Genomic DNA, 22,879 nt, shown 5'->3' on the forward strand with positions numbered 1-22,879 from the left:
CACAATTAATTTCGTTAAATCAAGCAACGGAAGCAAAAGGGCAAGCATTTGTTGTTAAGTCAGCAACCAACAACTGTATTGCTCAATTCAACTAACATTGAGAGAAGGGAGAAAAGAGGACACTGGGGAAGCTTCTACTATGTTTCCAGCACAGGAGATTTTTCAATGGCTCCTATTTCACTCCAGCTACCAAGTAGGTGAACTGGAACGACTGGGGAGGCGGGGGGGAGGGGATTTGAAATTATGTCCTGGTTTCTAAATAACTTCAAAAGGCTACGTGGAAACATATTCCACGAGTTAGCGGGGCCAGAGCTCACGTTCATTCAAGGCTGGGCCTTATCCTGCGCCCGCTGGTAAGAGTCTGGGCCAACGCGACTGGCGGCTCCTTGACGTACGAGTCGCGTCAGGAAAAGGAGGAGCCGCCCACAAAGCGCTGCGGGGAAGTGAGAGGCGAGGGACGGGGCGGGGACTGTGGGGGGCGGGGCCGATGAAGGGCGGGGCTGAGGAGAAGGGACTCGGGAGTTAGGATTCCGGAGTGGGCGGGTCTAGGGGGCGGACCCTAGAGGGGCGGGGCCTAGACGGTGGCCCTGGCGGTCATGTTGAGGCCCCGCCTTTCCCTTGCGGCTGCTGCTCCTCTTCCCTACGAGGCCCGAGGTAAGACTAGGTCTGGATAGAGGCCCAGATGTCCTCGGCCCGTCTGGGTCTCGTGCTGCCCCGGTGACACGGCGGGGCCCGGTCGGGGCGCACGCTGAGGCCTGCGGCGAGTCGCGTGGGTGCGATCGCGAAGAACGCGGCCCCGGGCCCAGAGCGCGACGAGCCGCGGCAGGAGGCCGAGGGAGGGGCGCTGAGCCGAGGACTTTGTCCCGAGTCTCGGCGCCTCTTCCCGAATCCCTTTTTCTCACTGAGCTTCCAAGAATGTGTAACCCGGGGCGCTCGGGCGTGCGGTCTCTGAGGGCATCTGCCGGTTTATCAAGTACCCCACTACGTTTGCGTAGCTGTTCCTGCGTCAGGTGGATGGGTACCTCGCTCGTGGAGGAAACAGACCCCAAAGCGTTCGCAGCCTCCACGGGCGCCTGGGTCGGGGCCGGGCACCTGGGGATCCCGCTTCTCCGCACACGCTCGCAAGCACTTTGGAAGGCTGATCGTATTTGTAAATGCGCTGTCAGTTGTGTAGGGGTCTGGAGGTCTTCCGTGACTGGGTCGTCAGGGCGATGGCATTTGCGCGGACCTTGGAGGGCATTCGAGGTTGCAGGAACAACAATAGCTAACATTTGTGTGCGTATCATGGCCAGCAGTGTTCGAAGTACGTGAATTAACTCAGTCCCGGGAACAACCCTATCAAACTGATCCTATTAATATCCTTACTTTACAGATGGGGAAATGAGGCACAGAAAGATGACGTAGTTTGCCCGAAGTCACTACCACTACCAAAGAACTACCGTGTAATAGTACGTGGTGAAGCCAGAATTTGAACCTGGAGGGTCTGGCTCCACAACCTGCTCTAAAACCATTGTACCGTGGCACCCAGTAGAAACATCTGGGCTATACTAGAATCATACATAATTGAGTTTGACTAAATTAAGATAACAGAAAACAAGGCCAGACAAATACTGTGGGACCATTGAAGACAGTTTTGAGAGCTAATTTAAGGTGCTTGGAGCTCATGGATGCTGTTTTTCCCCAGGGTGGATTAAACATTCATCTGTGGGCAAGCCATGTGAATTTTTATGAAGGAAAAGCGATTATGCATAGTACACAGTTAATAATGTGACCAAAGTATATATGGAGTTCTGTTCATCCTTTTTGTCAGTTCATAGTTTCAATTTTGTGAAGTTTTAATGGCATCAAGCTTTTAAAAAAATCACATAATTACTGACACTATCTTCCATTTCAGTGACTTATTGGTTTTCAACTTCTGCCCTGACAGCAGAGTGGGATTAGTTCTGGACACCCATAGCAGCATCCTGGAAGTGGGCAAGCATTTTTCATCTGCTAGTTAATGTGGGCAAGCTAACCAGGTTTTAAAATTGACAATGTGCTTAACACTACTGAACTATACACTTAAAAATGGTTAAGACAGTAAAGTTTATGTTATGTGTTTTTTATCACAATTTTTAAAATAAAATTAAAAATAAATTTAAATGACTGATAACTCCAAGTAGATCATGGTAGGCCTGAAGATGTGTCGTGTATAGGGATCCATTGAGCAGTAAGTTAAATGGATTAAAGCCCTAGGCTTCCATGCAGGATTGATTTTAGTGAGACATACAAGAAGGAAACAAAGTAGGAAGGAAAATTTAATTTCTTACGTATAATTAGGATGGCGGCAATGGGAATTCAGAGACGGGGTAACTTTAAGACATTTCAAATGTAGGTTGGGCAAGACAGGCATAGATGAAAAGAGAAGCAAAAAAAGGAATAGAAACACTTGGTCTGAAGGTAGGAGACAGAAGCTTAACTTTAGATGCATTGAGTTTTACTAGCCTGTGGCACATCCTGTGAGAAGGGTCCAGCAAGAAATTTAAATTCTGGCACCAATGCCTGAGAACGATTGAATGAAGAGAGGCAAATTTATATTGTTTCAACGCAAAAATAGAGCGGAAACTTAGGGAATGGAATCCTGTTTTTTCACTGAGGAGAGGATTTGAACAAAGAAGTGACGGTCAGCAGTTCCATAATCGGGTGATGTTGGGAAGACCTGTGTAGGTCATTGAGAGCCAGTGGGGTGGGACACATTGCAGATGGAGAAATGGATCAAAGTCCATGAGAGAATGAGAACAAAAACCCAGGTAGAGATAGATAGAAAACTTTTGAGGCTCATGGGAAGAAGGAAAGAATGGGTGAAATACAAAGAACACAGACTTCTGGAGATAAATAACACTTAACTTCAATAAGTAAAGGGAAGAAAAGTAAGATTTGACAGTTTAGCCTTTTGGGGGAATGGATGCTTTGTGAATAAAGATGACTTTAATACTTTTTGCCTCATTGGCTTTCCATGTACCATGCACGGAGAGAAACTTTGTTCTCTGAAGAATATTGATGTACATTTCATTGACTTTCTAGGAAGACTGGCACTGTGAAATTTTTTTTGCCTTTGTTTTTGGTTTTTCTTGGGGGAGGGTGTTTATTATTATTCTATTCTACTCTGTAACTTCATTTCTCTCCCAGAATCTGTTCTAGAACCGAAATGAAACGTGTCAGACAAATGACACATTTGGTGTCATTTGGGGCACACTACTACGTACATTTCTATTTATTTGTTTATTTCTGTGTATCAGTAACTTCACCATCATTCATAAGCCCAGTCAGTTTTCTCACCAGTTCATCCTTTCTAGCCAGTCAGCCCAGTAGTCCTTAAACCCTCATCTCTTCCCTTCTTTATCCTCCCCGCATTACAAGTTTGACCTACAACTCTTAGCTGATGAGTCTAGGCTTCTTATCTTTCTCTACTTTTCTAGTCTCCACTCCTGTTTTCTTCACTCAGTAGTTGACTATATCTCGTACTTTCAAATTACAATCTAAAACTTTTTCTATTTATTTAAAAGAAAAAAAAAAAACCTGTCTTCATTGGACTCTTATTCCAGGAAAAGTTTTTAACCAAACACAAGGCCTTGTGGCAAAATAGGTGTTAAGGTACTTAGATTATGGGCCGAGGTAAAGCGATGGTGCCGTTCCATCAGCTGCCCTTTTGACACTGCCATACCCAGAGTAGATAGTCATCTACCTCACAAGGGGAAAATGTCTCCGTTGAGAATGTGTAGTGTACTATACATGTCTGTATAACCTTTGTTGTGAAAAGTATGTCCCATTTATACACCATTTGATCTTTTTTTCAGGATCATCTACCCTTCGGTGCAGATAAAAAAGCAGTTGGACAGGTACATTAAAGTTTTATGTTTATGTATTACTTTGGAAGCTGAATGAAAAATCTAGTAACTTGGTTTAAAATATGCTATTTTTCACATAGAAAAATTTTAGTGAAAAATGTCATCACCTAGTATATCATTTCACATATCATAGTATATCATATCTAGTTCTTAGCTTATGTCTTATTTTTTATTGAGCCTAACTTTCTTAATTGACAATTGAAGATAGTTTCTAAAATGGGTAGTTAGGGGGGAAAAAAAAACTAAAAGCTTTGATTTTATTTTTATTAATTCATTCTACCAATTTAAAAAAACAGTATTTTAACTTGGTTTTCTCTGGCCCAGTGGAAAGTGTTTGATTTTGAATTTTAATTAAGAACATTCAAAGAGCAGAAGAAATAGACTAGTTACGGATTACCGAAATAGATGAATAACAAAGTATAAAAACAATAGAGGTAAAGAATAAGCTAATTTTTAAAACTTTCACATAATTGGTAGTTAGAAGTTAAAAATTTATTCATTAGTTCAACAAATAATTATTAGGTACCTCTCACGTACTAGATATATGCTCAGTGTACCATGTTTTGGGAAAGCAGACATAGTCCCTGCTAGATCTAAAAAAATAGGATTTCCTTTAAGAATAATTCAAGTAAATTTTATTCCTTAACACTACTGTGTATATATTTTGTGTGTATATTTTGTGTGTGTATATTTCATGTGTATATATTTTAAAAGTATACATCTATCTCTGTTAATTCATTATTTAAGATAGTGTCATAAACAAGAATAGCTGAAGTTAATATTCAATAATTAATAACATTTTGTGGGCAGTTGTTTAAAAATTGGTCTTTTAAAGGTTAAAAGCATAAACCTGTGAACAGAAGGTAATGCTACCTCTGTGTATAATTGTAATACCCTAATGCTATAAAATTAGTGAATCTTTTCCGAAAAAAAATTTTTTATGAGTATTTAAAAACCCTCTCAGGAGGCAGGAAAGCATAGCAGGAGAGTAGGGGCTCTGATGTCAGACTTTCTGGTTCACATCCCAGGTTTCCAATGCAAAGCTCAGTATTTGGATTTACTGAGGAGATTACTTAAGCGTAGCATTGAAACTAATCTTATTTAGAATTTTGCAAAGACATTTCCAAAATAAGCTTTCTAAGATTATTGCTACATATCTTTTTAGAGTAACCTTAACACCACAACTGATCAGCGTACAGTAGAACATTCACTGAGAAGACCACCAGAGAGGTCATACCTGTTCCTGGTATCTGAGGATTTTTTATTTAGTGTGTATGATTTAGTGATTTGTAATAAGGAGAGGAAGGGAGTCCTTCCTCGAGAGATACAAATCAGAATCAGTCTGGTTTCTCTTTGCTCAACAGGTATTTACCATAAAGATGGTGTTCCAGTTTTTTTGGTATTTATTATTAAAAATTAATAATGTATGGTATTTTAACATTTAAGTTTAAAATTATTTACGAACACTTTAAAGATGTGTTAGAGAGAAAAGAATTACCAGACTTCAAAATTTCCCCATGACAAACTGTACTTTTAATTCACTCAGCACAGGCTTTTGTTTTACTTGCTGGTTTGTTTTAAAAGGAGAAATGTTGATCTGAAAATTGTATATCACTTTCTCTGAAACACTCCTAGGATGAGTAATCTGATCTCGTTCAACATGTAGGAAAGTGCCTGTGACACTGTGTTCAGTAAATGTTACCTGTTATTATTATCAAAATCATTATTGTTGCACCATTTTCCTCCCATTTTAATACCAACCATAATGTCATACCATTGCCTCCTTTGTTACAGTTAACAGGTAAACTATTAACAATTTTTAATCTTCTAAGCTAAAGTTAATAACTTATTTATATTCTGCCTCTTTCTGAAAAGAATTTGGAAAAAAGTAAAAAGGAAAGGGACTTCCCTGGCAGTCCAGTGGTTAAGACTCTGTGCGTCCATTGCAGGGGGCATGGGTTTGATCCCTCGTCGGGGAACTAAGATTCCACATGCCACGTGGCACAGCCAGAAAAATAAATTAAATAAAAATAAAAAGAATTTGGGGCAGTCCACAGTCATACAGACAAAAAAGCTTGTTAATAAATTAGTAATGACATTCCAAAGTACTAAAGTTTCCTAAAGTGAGTACCAAGTGTAAGTGTATGTATCAAAATTAGTCAGTTTCATAATATTATTTATGAGAGTAAATTAGCATGTGAAAAAAATTCAGGGTGGCAGACAGTTGCATATTTAGATAATTTATCCCCAAAACAGTTAGTTTTGTTTCAAATTTTTTAGGAACTGATTCTCTAGAAATTAATGAGATTAATCTTCACTAATAGGAGAAGAATGGCATTGAAACAGATTTCCAGCAACAAGTGCTTTGGGGGATTGCAGAAAGTTTTTGAACATGACAGGTAACTACTAAGAAGGTACAATTTTAGATATCTGTAATTCTGCTTCTGTCTATTTGATTCTTTAAATAAGCCCATGAAAGATCACTGTTGCATGAATTACTGTTTACCTGTAAAAAATACCTGTGATTTTTATCAGCTTTATCTTATCTAGTTTTGATATTGGTGATGGTAATAAACTCTTAGTGATAAAAAGCAAATTAAGGATGTGATGCATTGCAGTGCCCGTGAACAAACATGTAGTTTAAGAGCTTTAGAATTCATTTTTTATAAAAGCTGATTTATTATCTCATATATCTCTTTAGAAACAATTTTTGTTTTAATAATTTTAGTGCTACGTTGAGGATGTTACATTTATTCTTTTAATTCAGCCTGCTCAGAATGACTGTGTACCATGCACAGCCTAGGCTCAGTTTGGTTAATATCAATAGATCAGTATGCTAAATTGGCCTCATTCTTTCTTTAAGGGCTATGGTATATTCCTTAAATGTTGGTGGAATCACTTACTTTGGACATTAAATCACTTATTTTATGTTTCTGTCTTGACTGATGGGGGGCAACTGATTTTTTTTTTTTTTTTTTTTGTGACTGTTAAAATTACAGTGTTGAACTGAAATGCAAAATGAAATTTGCTATCTATTTACCACCAAAGGCAGAAACTGGAAAATGCCCTGCACTATATTGGCTGTCTGGTAAGTGTTATGCATTTGAGTTTTATAAAGGAGTTTCTTTTTCTTTTTTACTAGCTTATCTTATTCTTTAATCTTTACTTATTGGTGTGCTTTCTGAACCATTTATAAAAGACTTTAGGAGCCTGTCATAGTCTACTCTTACTTTATCCTGAGAATAATTTCAGACCTACTGAATTACATTTGTTATACTTCTTTTTCAATTAGACCAAGTAATTCAGCAGAGAATATAAAGTTCTAGACTCAGTGACAAGAGCTTAGAAAAGTTGTTTACTTTGTACCTACTCAAGCGTTTGAGACTTTACCACTCAAATAGAACAGTATCAGGTAAAACCAGGACACCTGTGATATGCTAATTAGAAACCACAGCCAAGTAACTTCTTACAGTGTTCTCTGAAATATTTTAATTGGACTGACCTTCTCTGGCTACAATCTGGAACATCACAAAAGAATACTAATGCTTCTAAATCAGAGGTGAATGTTAAAGATTCTTGAATGGATTGTGAGAGAGTAATTTTGAACCTCTGTGCTAACTTTTCTTTCACAGGATGTTGGCACTTCATCTTTAGAAGCAGACATTATAAGAGACTCATAGAAACCAAATTATGTCATAGCGTTCTATTTTTGTTTCTTTAAAACTGCTTCTTATAACTTTGATTTAAATCCTCCCTTATGTATGTTTCCTCAAGGATATGCCCCAAATACCAGTCTTTAAAAATGAGAATAATATTTAATTTTAAAAGGTAAAAATTAAGTGCCTACCTAGTTTTTTTTTTAACATCTTTACTGGAGTATAATTGCTTTACAATGGTGTGTTAGTTTCTGCTGTATCACAAAGTGAACCAGCTATACATATACATATATCCCCATATCTCCTCCCTCTTGCGTCTCCCTCCCACCCTCCCTATCCCACCCCTCTAGGTGGTCACAAAGCACCGAGCTGATCTCCCTGTGCTATGCAGCTGCTTCCCACTAGCTATCTATTTTACATTTGGTAGTGTATATATGTCAGTGCCACTCTCTCACTTCGTCCCAGCTTACCCTTCCCCCTCCCCATGTCCTCAAGTCCATTCTCTATGTCTGCGTCTTTATTCCTGTCCTGCCCCTGGGTTCTTCAGAACCATTCTTTTTTTTTTTTTTTTAGATTCCATATATATGTGTTAGCATATGGTATTTGTTTTTCTCTTTCTGACTTACTTCACTGTGTATGACAGACTCTAGGTCCATCCACCTCACTACAAATAACTCAATTTCGTTTCTTTTTATGACTGAGTAATATTCTGTTGTGTATATGTGCCACATCTTCTTTATCCATTCATCTGTTGATGGACACTTAGGTTGCTTCCGTGTCCTGACTATTGTAAATAGTGCTGCAATGAACATTGTGGTACATGACTCTTTAGGAATTATGGTTTTCTCTGGGTATATGCCCAGTAGTGGGATTGCTGGGTCGTATGGTAGTTCTATTTCTAGTTTTTTAAGGAACCTCCATACTGTGCCATAGTGGCTGTATCAATTTTACATTCCCACTAACAGTGCAAGAGGGTTCCCTTTTCTCCACACCCTCTCCAGCATTTATTGTTTGTAGACTTTCTGATGTGCCTATCTAGTTTTAATTCAGCAACTAATTTCTTTGATTGAAAAAAGCAAACCAATTTTGCTAGAAGAGCAGGGTATTGCCAAAAGCAACAACAAATTACATGTTTGTTTTAGAAACATAGTATTGTGTAGCTAAAGATGCTCTTAGAAATCATGTAACCTGTAGAATAGGAAACTATTCTATAGTACCAGGGAAATTATATATTACCCAGGATCACATAAAAGAGTGAACAAGTTTTCTGATTCATGGTCCAAAGCTGTATTCATTCTTTTCTCCTGTTCTTTTTACATTTTGTTTCTGGTGAGAGCTACTGCAGTCATATCTCTTGTTAAAAGAATAACACACCATTAGGGTTGTAATAACATTTGTTTTATGCACCATATTGCCATTCTACAGTTTGAATAATTCTAAATTCCCAAACACAGCTGGTCCAAAGGATTTCAGTAATTGAAATTTTAGTGAGTGACTTTCAAAGGACAGCTATGGGAGCATTTAACCTAAGACAGTTCTTGGATTAATACTGTTACATATTTTATGAGAAGGGAAACTTTAGTGTCTTTTTCAACATTATTTCTTAAAACAAACAAAAAACTTTTTAATAAGTGAGCTAGTTTTCCTGTGTTATAAGAAGATTAAAGCTTATAAACCGTTCACAGGTCACAGCGTTATCATGAGGTAACAATATTTTTGATCTTTAGGTTTAACTTGCACAGAACAAAATTTTATATCAAAATCTGGTTACCATCAAGCTGCCTCGGAACATGGCCTTGTCGTCATTGCTCCAGATACCAGCCCTCGTAAGTGTTCTTGTTCCAGAGGTCCTTTGTAAAAATATAAATCTTTAAGACTTAAGTTACAATATATACACAATTCATTTCATATTTTTGCTATTTATTAAAAATCTTTCAAGCAACATCATGTCTCTAAAATACCATGCTGTAATTTTCCTCACTGAATTTTACTCATAACCTCACCCTTATGAGAGGGGACAGTTTTGCTATTCCCATTTTACAGATTAAGACACTAAGACACTTTAAAACAGAGACTGAGCAACTCAATTAATAATGTATCATATTGGCACTAGTGCCAAAATAACCTACAATGCATAGGAAATAATTTTTTTTATTCCTTGGGTAAACTGCCTTGTCACGTGGTAATTATCTTTTCTCATTTCTGTTAGTCATCAAATAGTCGTACAGTTAAACAAGTATTAGTTTTAATATAAATGATTATAATGTTTACATTAGAGAAATGAGAATATCAAATATTTGAGAATTCAATCCATCAGATAGTTGAAACTTGTTTTGGGACGCTATAAGGGTCAGGAAATGGAATTTAAATGGTAGCTAAAACTATCTGGAAGTTGAATGGCTGGCCTTGGAAGTAATGCATTTCCTTTCACAATCCATATTATGTAAAAGTAAGACATGTGTCACAGGAAATGTAATAAAATGTTTAATTCAGAAGAGCATCAAAAATATAAAATGCCTTGGAATAAACTTTTAAAGTATGAAGATTTATTTTAAAAGAAAACGTAAAATTTCCTAACTGTTGTAAGTGGAAGAATGCCATGTTCCTGGATGGGTAGACTGACTATTATGAAGAGGTCATTTCCATCAAATTACGTATCACTATAATTTTATTCAAAATCCCAGTGGTTGGCTTTTTAACTGTATGCAAGGATATAAAATAAAACGTAATCAGTTAAAATAGAATATAAGAAAATCCCACTGGGGGATGGGTAAATAGGGGAAACGTGATGGAATGATTCCAAAGTACATAAGGAGACATCTTCAGTTCAAAATAGTGAATTGAGCACAAGCATTTGTTCCCCTTCCCTTCTAAGATCACAGTGGTACAGAGAAGTAAAGAAGTGTTGGTAATGAGGAGGGTCATCAGAGAAGGAATCTTAACACATTTCTGAAAGATAAAAAGAGAGTATAAGCCCTTTGACAGGTAAAACAGAGTGAGGAAGGATATGTTCAGAATACGTAAGGAGGGACCTTCATCAGTGAAGAAAGCCAGTGAATACCCCAGCCTGGAGGGCCATTCCCTCTCTTGCCTCATTGGCTAGAACTAGTCACGTGACCCCACTCAAGGGGGCAAGGAAGTATGTGCCCCAAAACGCAGAGAGCCCAGGATACTTGGTGAACAGCTCTAATGCAAGTGAAATTTCAGGTTCATTTTAAAGTATGTTATTAAACATGGGCCATTACTACAGAGTAGATGAAACCACAAGATTTGTCCTTCATAGGTGGCTGCAATATTAAAGGAGAAGATGAGACCTGGGACTTTGGCACTGGTGCTGGATTTTATGTGGATGCTTCTGAAGATCCTTGGAAAACTAACTACAGAATGTACTCGTATGTAACGGAGGAGGTAATTTAATTTACAGTGTAATTATTAATTGATGGCTGCCAAAAGTTTGATTTTGGACACAAAGTCTTTCCAGTCCCGAGAATTTTAAACTAGGGTATGGTATTGATGAATTTATTTGGTACATATTTATTAATTATCTTAGTAAAAATTCCAACGTTTACAAGTACTATAGTCCTATTGTCTGCAATTTAAAGGAACACTAAGTACAATTTTAAAGAGTTTAATAATTATATTGATACCTGTATACACTACCCAGGTTATACAAAGAAAATAGTATATGAAAAAACTGTATTTTCTGGCAGCTGGTTGGTTCATCCAGATATATTTCATAGTGATTAAAATCAAAAAGGATAAGTGGTAAAGCATTGCTTCTATTAATAACATTTGTGTGCAGTTTATGCATTTTTCTATGATTTTAATTGTTAATGTGCACATCATAGAAACTCAGAAACGATAATATAAAATTTTAATCACCCATAATTCTGTCACCCCAAACAACAACTATATTTTGGTATATTCCAGACTTTTTCTAATGACTAGTTTTCATATAATAGTAAAACATTTTTATCTTGTTCTTTTTTTAGTTGTATAAAGTAAATATTTTCTAATATTCTGATCTATTTGTAACATAATTTTAATAATTGTATAGTATTCTGTCATATGCCGTGATTTACTTTTTTCTAATGGAGGCTATTTATATATTTACATATATTTTTTTACCATAATACGTATTACTGCATTGATTATCTTTGTTTATAATTTTTTACCCATAAGGACTTTTCCCTTAGAAGAGATTCCAGGAAGTGAAATTTCTAGATCAAAAGTTTACAACATTTTTAAGTTTCTTTCTGCATTATCTTCTTAAAGTTGCTTTCTAAGGAAGATGTAACATATATTCTCCAGTGATATATTAATGATCATTGTCTAGCTGACTTTTTTTTTTTTAATCTTTACTAGTGTAAACCATTGTAAGACTGTGAATATGGAAGTATTGATTATTTTAGATGACTTTGAAAAAGTCTAAACTTATTTCTGTCATATCTCTTGTCCCACTGTTAAATTCTCTCTAGCTTCCACAACTCATAAATACCAATTTTCCAGTGGATCCCAAAAGGATGTCTATTTTTGGCCACTCCATGGGAGGCCATGGAGCTCTGATTTGTGCTTTGAAGAATCCTGGAAAATACAAAGTAAGATTACCTAAGCTTCTAGTGACAAGCTATTTCTCTTGAATAGTATAATATTAGGAACTTTCAAAGATTGAAATTAAGATACTGTTGTTTTAGTATTGGGACTAAACTTTTCTAGTGTTGGGAATTTCAAGGGGTTTGTGGGGAAAGAGTATTAAATTTGACCACACAATATATGCTACAGAATCAGAAGTATAGGAATTTTATCCCAGTGGTTTCTCATTGGTCTATGAGCGGTATTATAAAGCAATTTTCATTGCTTCTATTCAAACTATAGTTTTCTAGGCTTTTTTTCCCTGAAAGTTATTATTGATTAATGTTATTGTGACAGTATGTTATCATTTACTTTTACCGGGACTATTCTTGTAAAGTTGACTTCGATTTTCCACTGTTTTGAGTGGAAAAAATGAATAGAAACGCTGAACATAAACTTTCATTTGTGCCTTATTTAATGAAAATGTAGCTCTTTTAATAGAACACACAAAGGATGTGGTATCTTGGAGAGGCATATAATCTAAGCCCATAATATAGCACAAGGAAAATTGTTCACAGGGATTTTCATGGCAAGTCAGAGTTTTTAAGCAAGTTGTAAATACCTGTTCATATTCAATTTAGCAAAATATAACTTGTTTTTAATTTGTTTGTTCGTTTGTTTCTGAAGTCCGTGTCAGCGTTTGCTCCAATCTGCAACCCAGTGCTCTGTCCTTGGGGCAAAAAAGCCTTTAGTGGATATTTGGGAACAGATCAAAGTAAATGGGAGGTAGGTACCGGATGGCGGTCTTCATACTTATTCTTAAGTTTTCCAATTTGTTAAAAAAGCTACACACTACAGACGTTACATTCTTAACTTACTCAAGTTAAGGATCCAGAGCAAAAAATAATTAAAGTGTATACATATAACAATAACAACAACAAAGAACAATTTTTCAGTTGCATTGAATTATGGCAGATAATTCTGCGGCTACATTTTTTTTCTGCTAATGATTCATTTATATGTTTATTTTCTAAATTAACATTACAAAAAATACCCCATATTACTAAATTTAAACTTACCTCATATTAACTGTGTGCTTAATTGTATGATAAGAACCACGAGGCCTGGCTTTTTATTTTGTGTATCTGTTTCAAAGTCTAGCATCTCTCAGATTTGGATTTTAAATTCTAGACTTAAAAGCTCTTAAAAATAGATATTGTGTATGTAATATACATTTATGAGAATATTTCCAACAGTAAGATTGCTTTTTCAAGCATAGGAGCAGATGCTTCTAAATGAAAATAAAAATGGTAAAAATGGCCCTTTTTTCCTGAGACTGATTTGCTCTTGTGCAGAAATGGGCTATTTGAAAACTCCACCAAATGTCTGAATATTTTGCAGATGAACTCATCATCATGTGCATGTTAGCAAGTAGAAAATCGAGTGGGAAAAAAAACTTTTTTGTCTTATTGCTGTTTATTCAAAGTAATTTACACATGGACCCCTATTTTATTTAAGATTGGTCATTGAAATTCTGACAAATTGGAAGGTTAATCTTTTAGTCATTAGAGTTTTGTTTTGTTTAGGCTTAGATTTTTATTATATTGGAAGAATGCTGAAAATTATTACTATTAGTTACTTTGGGGACAATGCATTGACAATGCTTGTGCCTCAGTGTTTTGAGTCCTAACCATGTGCAGAGTTTGTGTGGGGTTTTGAGATCTTATGTCAAGAAGGTGATGACCCTTTCCCGTCCACAGGGGCCTTATGGTCTAATAGAAGTTTTGAGTAAAAGACCAACTGATTGGGAGAAGTAGGGGAGAGGTCCCCTATAAAGGAATCTGTATCATTTTTCTCCAAATGGCAGTAGATTTTACTATTTTAATTATGCAGTGTTTAGGCTATCATTTAATTTACTCTTGGAATAAGGAGGCCATGCAGAATTATGAAATCGTGGAACTTAGAACTAATTGGACTTTATAGGTGTCCTTCCACTCTCTCCTTTTAAGATTAAAGAAAGCAAGTCTTAAAAAGCATGCTACTTTAGAAGGGGAAATCTTTTGGTTTTTATGTGTCTTGATCAATGCATAAAAGTTGTCATTAGTGAATATACATGAATAATCAATATTTAAAGATGGATGTAAAATAGAAAATTGTAACTAGCGGCAGCTCCTCACATAATAAATTTGAGTTGTTAATATAATTCAGATTGTTCAAATCAAGTCTTCCTGAAAGTTCCTGGAGATAGTAGACATTTGGTGCCGTTCAGGCGATAGCAGAAGAGAGATTTATGTCTGGAATTAGTCAAAAAGAAGGGACAAAAAATAGACTATTTATTTGAAATAGAGAATATTTGGAAATAGAAAAAGATAATGGAGTTAGAAGAAATAGTCAATTTGTAAAAGGATTTACAAAGAAAACAAATTAGTTTTCTTGGAGTTGAGAGGTGATTAAACCTTAAAGGTTTGGAAGAAAAAAGCTATATACAATGAAGAATACTTGAGATATAGAATTCTTGCCATTGGTCTAGGACTGGTTGAAAGTAGAGAAGAAGCTGTAATTGAGGATAGAATTCTGAAGGCCTTGTAAATAAAAACCAGACAAGCCAACTTAAAAGCATATTTTCAATTTAATCAGTCTTAGAGCTGAAATGACTTTAAATTTCTATTCAGTTCTAGTATAGCGTATTCTGAAGAATATCTTTCTGGGCACTTTCAAATTTATTTTTCATTATTTCTCCCCTTTTTATAGGCTTATGATGCTACCCATCTTGTGAAGTTGTACCCAGATACTCAGCTGGATATACTGATTGATCAAGGAAAAGATGACCAGTTCCTTTCAGACGGACAGCTATTACCTGATAACTTCATAGCTGCCTGTACAGAAAAGAAAATCCCTGTTGTTTTCAGATTACAAGAGGCAAGTACTGGGAAACCTTAGCTTGTTCTAAATTAACTATAAAAAAAACAAGATTCCATAGTACTTTCTTAATTTTATTTTAGAATTTGAAAAGCTACCTCTAGTAAGGTATTTTTTAATTATAATAAGACATTTAAAGTGAAAGCCTTCCTATTAAGTTAATGATATCTAAGACCAAATTCCATAGAAATAGGAAAGCTTTTGACAGTGAAAAGTATTTACAATTTTCTGTCCCACTGTAAAATCAGTAAATAACACGAATTTAACGCTTGAATAGTACTTAATTGTCAACATTATGGGGTATATCTTTCTTGACACATGCGGCTATTGTTGCAGTAAAATAAAAGGACAAGCTTCCACCTTCATTACTCTTCACTTTAGATACACATCTTAGCCTCAGAAGCTGTGTATTATTTGTCTTACACACACACACACACACACACACGCACTTTATATTGTTTGAGTTAGATGCTAATCTATTTGTTGTGCTACTTGCTAGTTGTTTAAGAATAATTACTGAATTTCAATTGGTTCACAAATTTTCCTTGACTAAAATACTTTTGACTATTCACTACTCACCTAACTCTATGCTAATACAGCTATAATTAAAGGAATTCTACCTTTATTTTTTTTAAATTATGTATTCATAAGCTTCAGAACATAATAAAAACAAAATTTTTATTTCAGGGTGAAAAGTGAACACTGAAAATTATACATGGTTGTGATTTTTTAAAACATTTTTATGCATGTTTAAGGGTAATATATCAGGCACATTGATCTAAAACATATACTTATAATGATGTGTTCAGATAAATCTAGATCAATGTGTAATGTGGTATATTTCAGTTTACAAAAATGTTTTCACAGCATTAGCTCATTTTAGCCTTATATGACCAGATGAGAGACCATTCCGAGCCTATCCACCTGTTTGGGTTTTTTGGGGTTTTTTTCAACTTTTTTTGTTGTTGTGGTAAAATACCACAGTACCACATAAAATTTACCACCTTAACTATTTTTAAGTGTACACTTCAGTGGTATTAAATACATTCATAATGTCATACAGCTATCACCACCATTCATCTCCACGATTCTTTTCATCTTGTAAAATTGAAATCTGTTCCCATTAAATACCAACTCCCCATGTCTCCCTGCCCCCAGCCCTTGGCAACCACCATGTTACTTTCTGTCTCTCTTACTACTCTGAGGATCTCATATAAGTGGAATCATACAGTATTTGTCTTTTTGTGACTAGCTTATTTCACTTAGCATAGTCCTCTTAAGGTTCATCCGTGTATCATGTGCCAGAATTTCCTTCCTTTTTAAGGCTCTTCATTGTATGCATATACCAAATTTTGCTTATCCGTTCGTCTGTCAGTGGACCACTTAAGTTGCTTCCAAGTCTTAGCTATTATGAATAATGCTGCTGTAAACATGGGTGTACAAATATCTCTCAGGATTCTGCTTTTAGTTCTTTTGGTTATATACCCGGAAGTGGGATTGCTGGGTCATATGGTTGTTCTATTCTTAGTTGTTTGTGGGACCTCCCTAGTGTTCTCCAGAGCGGCTGCACCACTTTGCAGTCCCACCAGCAGTGCACAAGGGCTCCAATTTCTGCACCTCCTCCCCAACACGTCTTTTCTCTTTTTTCTTTCTTTTCTTTTTTTTTCCTGGATAGTAGCCATCCCGGTGGCTGTGAGGTGGTAATGTGGTTTTGATTTAAATTTCCCTAATGATTACTGATGTTGAGCATCTTTCCGTGCTTATTGGCCATTTGTATATCTTTTGAGAAATGTCTATTCCAGTCCTTTGCCCATTTTTCCATTGGGTTGCTTTTTGTACTGAATGCTATTTGTATTGAGTTTTATGAGTTCTTTATGTATTCTGGATGCTAATCCCTTATCAGATAAATGATTTGCAGATATTTCTCTCCCATTTTGTGGGTTACCTTTTTACTCTGTTGATGTTGTATCTTGATGCACAAAATATTTTAATGTTCACGAAGTCCAATTTGACTATGTTTTATTTTGTTGCATGTCCCTTTGGTGTCGTATCCAAGAAACCACTGCCAAGTCCATTGTCATGAAGCGTTTGTTCTATGTTTTCTTCTAAGAGTTTTATAGTTAGTTTTATAGCTTTAGGACCTACATTTAGTCTTTAATCCAATTTGAGTTAATTTTTATATATGGTATTAGGTAAGGATTCAACTTCATTTTTTTGCATGTGGATTCCAGCATCATTTCTTGAAAAAACTATCCTTTCACCACTGAATGGCTTAACACTCTTGTCAAAAATCATTTGACCGTATATTCCAGGGTTTATTTATGGGCTCTCTATTCTATTCCATTGGTCTATATGTCTGTCTTTATACCAGTTACCACACTTTTTGATTACTGTAGCTTTGTAGAAAATGTTGAAATCTGGAAGCATGAGTTCTCAGGTTTTTTTCTTCTTTTTCCAAGATTGTTTTGGCTATTTGGGCTCCCTTGAGATTCCACATGAATTTTAGGATGGCTTTTTCTGTTGCTGCAAAAATTGCCTTTGGAATTTTGATAGGGATTGCATTGAATCTATAGATTGCTTTGGGTAGTCTTGACACCTTAACAGACCATGAACATGGGATGTGTTTCCATTTATTGTGTCTTCTTTAATTTCTTTCAGTAGTGGTTTATTCATTGTACAAGTAGTTCATCTTCTTGGTTAATTCCTAAGTATTGTATTCTTTCTGATGCTGTTGTAAATGGAGTTGTTTTCATAATTTTTTTTTCAGATTGTTCATTTTTAGAATATAGAAATGTAACTGACTTTTGTGTTTGACTTTTTATCCTGCTTTTGCTGAATTATTAGCTCTAACAGTTCAGGGTTTTCTACACACAAGATCATATTATTTATGGACAGAGATAATTTTACCTCTTCCTTTCCAATTTGGATGCCTTTATGTCTTTTTCTTGCAAATTGCTCTGGCTAGAACTGCCAGTACTATGTTGAATAGAAGTGATAAAAGTGGGCATCCTGTCTTATTCCTGATCTTAGAGGAAAAGCTTTCAGTATTTTACCATTAAGTATGACATTTGCTATGGGTTTTCATACATGACTCCTGGCCATCTGTTTTACAGATGAGGAGACAAGCTCAGAAAAGTAACCTACTTATCTAAGGTCACACAGCTAGTTTATGGTGGAACAGGCCTGGAAGCAAGGTAGTCTGATTGCAAATACTATCCTCCTGTTATCTGTCTAACCATTCCAAAGCAAGGCAAAGCAGTACTCCTGAGGAGCCAAGGGATGGAATTAGAGCTAACATAAGGGGAAGTTGTGCATAACCTGCTACTTGTCTAACTCATGCAGCAGATCTTAGCAATTTCCCTGATGTCTTTTCAATCTCCTTGATATTTTTAACATGGAAACAATACATATATCATGTGGGAAAATAAGTCCAAAACCAATACATTATGTATACCTTGTTTGTGGGTATCCATCATATAGAAATAGATTTTTTTAGATTAATTTGAACATTTATCATCAGAATTACGTGTTTTAGATCAATAATCAACCTTATGAAATTTGATTATAAATATAATAGTATGTTTAACTATATTAACTATTGCTATAAGTGATATAACAAAGCATGTTTTGTCCAAATGACGTTAACTTCTTGGCTCTAGTGGTGGTGTTGCCTCTTCTGCTTCCCTTGTGTCTATGCCAGGAAATTTCATTGTTACCACCAACAACCAAGTTTCAGCCTGCCAACAAAGACTGAAAAAACTCTAGAGTTTGTTATAAAAACAACAGAGTTAGAACACTGATGAAATTCTTGGGGGGAGAAAATAAATCAACTTATTTCTAAAATGACTATATCCCAAGCAACTGAAAAACATAGTTGTCTGTACTTAAAGAAGAGTCAGTACAAAGCATTCAATTCTTTAAAAAAAAAAAAAAGTGAGAAAGTATTGAAATCATCAGTCACAATTTTTAGCTCAGGCACAATTTTCTGTTCACTTTCCTTCCAGCATGGACAGGTTAAAAGTGAACTACACAGTCTGAAGCAGATTATGTTTAGGTTTGTTGTAACTGAATGAGCAACTGAATGGACATACCTGGGCACTGGCTCCAGGGAAGCAACTTTTCAGATTTTCAAGCCAACTTCTGTTGACTTCAGATTACCTCAGGTCTGAGGGCACTTGATTATAAGTACAGTTTATCTGTATTTCTTTATGAAATGGGAGCTGTGAAGGATTAAATAAGCTGAAAATAGTAGTGGGTAATATAAATAAGTGATCTAGGGAGGGAAGAAAAATTATTGCAATCATGTACATGGTTTACCCAACTTCATTCATTTTCCTCTTTTAATGGTGTTAAATGCTCACAATCTACATTTCTATCAACTGTCAAAAAAAATTGAGGGGGAAGTGTGGTCCATAGGGATATTTATTTGGTTTTTATTATACTTCATAATTTTTCTTTTTCTATTTTCACTTCAGTGAATCTAAATTGAAAATGCACAAGGTAGCAGAATTCTGATAGCTAATATACACAGATCAAGTCTTAGTCTGAAGAGGAAAGGCCTAGTATGTCTTATTATCAGTTATTGAAGTAATATAGTGAAGAAACATTTTCAGTTTCAGACCTAATGGAAACTTCCAGAAACCAACATTGAAGCAAGGCTATAGTACCTTCTCAAGTCTCAGGCCCTTTTTGAAGATTCAGAGGTTGTTTTGGCCTCTGTGCCTGCCTGTTAGAGAAGAGTATGAACATGGCACAGAATTCTAGAAGTACAGGGCTCTCTCACTCATCTGTATCCCCATGCTTAGCACAATTACCTGGCACATGAACTCTCAGGAGGTGCTTATTGAATAAACAAATGAGCAGCTTTCAGCCATCTTCTTCTTTGTACTCTGAAGAGACTTCATAACTCGGGAATTCATATCTGAGCTTTGCTAATTGGGTCTGGAAAATATGTAGGAAAATACTGCCTGTAAATATGTAGGAAAATACTAGCCGCTGAAGCACTGCTTCTTTTTTTGAGAATTGAGCAAAGAATAAAAGAATGAGTTCGTTTATTTTTATACTCTAAGAGTTTTGCTACCAAGGATTTTTCCATTTCAAATGTGAGGTAGAAGAGGAAAGGAAGGCCCTTTCAAGTGTCACTAAATGAACGTAGTCACACAAGCTGCTTAACATACAAACCAATTCAAAGAATTTGATGAAAGGAGCTACCCCCATTTAATAATATTGACCAGCAGAACCTGAAACTAATCAAATGTATTCTCTTGCCTTTATGTTGACATTTTAAAAAATCTTTCTTGGTCCCTCATGATAGGCATTTTCTATTTTCTCATGAAGGTAGACCTTCAGTTAAATATCATTATGGAAGGACATTTGCTTTGTATTTTAGATGAAATACACTGTTATCTTGCAATACACCCCTGAGAGCTCCAAATTGTCACTTTGGTTTACTCTGGGACTTCTCTGATAAAATAGTAATAATAATAAATAATAACAATAATAATGGTGGCTACCCAGTATGTGCCTGAAACTGCAACACACTGAACATACGTGCGACGAAACGTGAAAATACAGCATACGCAGTCGCGTTAGGATTTTTGTTAACAAGTGTTTCGAGGCATCGATTTCCTTGCATCTACACCTGTTTTCAATCAGATCCGTCTTCCATCTGTGAAAAATGGCAGGTACTTGGTACTATATTTCACAGGTTTTGTGGCCTGAAGATCATGGGCATATTTAACCTCTTAACAACTCAAGAATTTCATGGTGGAAAATGCTTTTCTTTAACTTTCTTTATGTAAGAAACTGTCCCTCAGCTCTGAATTTAACTAATTTAACTGGGACTGGTCTGATCGTTGAGAGATGCGAAACCAAATAATTCCAAGGCTCAGCCTTAATTTTGACAACATTCCTAACAGGTTCACTTCCACAGTTTGGCCACTGAAAATAGAAGACAGATTGCTTTTAAGTTACTTTGATGATTTTAAACTAGAACTCTTAATTAACTGCTGTTCCCAAGATATGCACTGCATACCCCTGCCAAGTAAGAGGTAGAGAACATTTACTGATTCATCAAAACCTTAGGGACTTTACCTTGTTCCCTGAAACCCAGGTGATATTTTTATTAGGTTTTTTTGTTTCTTAAGTGCTTAGAAAAATTCCTTTTTCCTCCCATCAGAGACCATTCGCTCGATCTTAGACTTTCATCTTTCTCAGATTATTCTATTTTGTATTTTAATTGTGTTTTGGCAGGGTAAGGGCTGTCCCCAAAATTATCTGGTTTTTAACACTCTTTGATTCTTCCCACCCTATTTTTCTTTTCTTTTTCCTTTGAGAGCTACTTATTTTGTACTCAGAGGACACCCCGAGAAAGGATTGCCTCTCCATTTACCACTGATTACCTATCAATGATTTTATTTGACCAGATAGAAATCTGTTTCAACTCAACTACTTGGCGCATTTTCTCTCTGCTTCATGGTAGTTTTCAAAAGTTTACTGACTTTTTACCCAGTTTGATTTATTGCTGAGGGATGTCAGAGTGTAATGAATTATTCCTTTTTCCTCAGATAAAGATACGATATGTTTTTACCGTGCAGGAGGTCGAATTCTTAACATGATTTATGATGGCTGTGTTTAACTTCCCAGTGATAGGGCATTTGGGCGTTCTTCATGTTCTTTCTCTGTATTGTTTATGTGTGCTTATTTTGTATCTTAACATTCCCTTATTGATGGTGGTGCATTGCTTTTGTGAGTTGAAACTTTTTTCAACTACTCTTTTTTCAGTGATAATGTTGAAGTACAAGTGTAATAAGCTTTACTTTGATTATAAACCTTCCACATGTTGTGATAGTTTATTTACAAGCAAATTAAGTGACATGCAAGATATACTTAATGTCCCTAATATCGATTTTTCTGAATAGTAGATAAATGTCTTATCTCTATTTTGTCTTCTAGGGTTATGATCATAGCTACTACTTCATTGCAACCTTTATTACCGATCACATCAGACATCATGCAAAATACCTGAATGCTTGAAAAACATTGGATTTTGTAGTGCTAAAAATGCTTCATTCTGTAGTTGAATCACCCTCTGAATAAATATATCATACCTGCTTCTGATTTTAAAAGTTACTTTTCCATTGTTCACATGGGAAATATTTAATACTTCACAGTTTTTTCGAGGTAATTTGGAAATCACTGTTGTGTTGACCTCAGGACACAGAATATGAATATAATCCCATTGAAATCATGAAATGCTAACTCTGGAACAGAGAGTTGTTTAAAGGTAGTTTGGCCTAAATGCCTCACCTTTCCAGACTTTAAGCCTCTGAAGGCGCGGACTGTCTTCTTCCTGTTCATTGTTACACACCTAGTGTCTAGCAACTGCTTGGCTTCTAGTAGTCATTGAATTGAATAACTATTTGTTAGTTGTTGAATAAGCAAGTAGGGTCAGAAAGGTTAAATGAATTCCCCATTATTACACAGTTATTTGTGGGAGAACTAAGATTAGAAGTCATATTTCCGGAGCCCAATCAATGATATTTCTTTTCTTATCTGTTGAGTCAAATAGATTTGTGGACATTGGTTTATGGACCTCTCTCAAGAGACAGGAATTAAATACTAGATTCAATCTGAAATTAGATGAGGAAACTTGTTTCGTATGTTACTGTAGAAGATATTTTCCTTTAGTTACGTGCAGAAATTTAGCTTGATGAGCTCGCCAAGAACTTGTAAATACCAAAGTGTGTTCCTTTAAGAACTTAAATGGACACTCCCGATGACCAGGGATGGAACCTGGGACCTCAGCAGTGAAAGCACCGTGTCCTAATCACTGGACCGCCAGGG

The 22,879-nt window shown here is 35.9% G+C and overlaps 1 protein-coding gene across 3 annotated transcripts; it reads left to right on the forward strand.

The window, feature by feature from the left end:
• Window positions 1–563: 563 nt before the first annotated feature.
• Window positions 564–22,147, forward strand: ESD (esterase D). Of its 3 annotated transcripts, XM_068526650.1 has the most exons (11): window positions 573–654; window positions 1,373–1,448; window positions 3,837–3,878; window positions 6,212–6,286; window positions 6,887–6,975; window positions 9,271–9,369; window positions 10,827–10,951; window positions 12,022–12,141; window positions 12,803–12,901; window positions 14,867–15,034; window positions 21,989–22,147. In XM_068526650.1, the coding sequence occupies exons 4-11, from the start codon at window positions 6,219–6,221 to the stop codon at window positions 22,067–22,069; spliced, it is 849 nt and encodes a 282-aa protein (XP_068382751.1). In that variant the 5' UTR covers window positions 573–654; window positions 1,373–1,448; window positions 3,837–3,878; window positions 6,212–6,218; the 3' UTR covers window positions 22,070–22,147. The 3 variants fall into 3 exon arrangements, with proteins under 3 accessions (XP_068382753.1, XP_068382751.1, XP_068382752.1); XM_068526652.1 differs by lacking the exon at window positions 1,373–1,448 and having other exon boundaries at window positions 564–654; XM_068526651.1 differs by lacking the exons at window positions 573–654; window positions 1,373–1,448 and adding an exon at window positions 1,487–1,650.
• The last annotated feature ends 732 nt before the right edge of the window (window positions 22,148–22,879 follow it).

The sequence above is a fragment of the Eschrichtius robustus genome, chromosome 18 (genome assembly GCF_028021215.1).
Source record: "Eschrichtius robustus isolate mEscRob2 chromosome 18, mEscRob2.pri, whole genome shotgun sequence".
NCBI lineage: Eukaryota > Metazoa > Chordata > Mammalia > Artiodactyla > Eschrichtiidae > Eschrichtius > Eschrichtius robustus.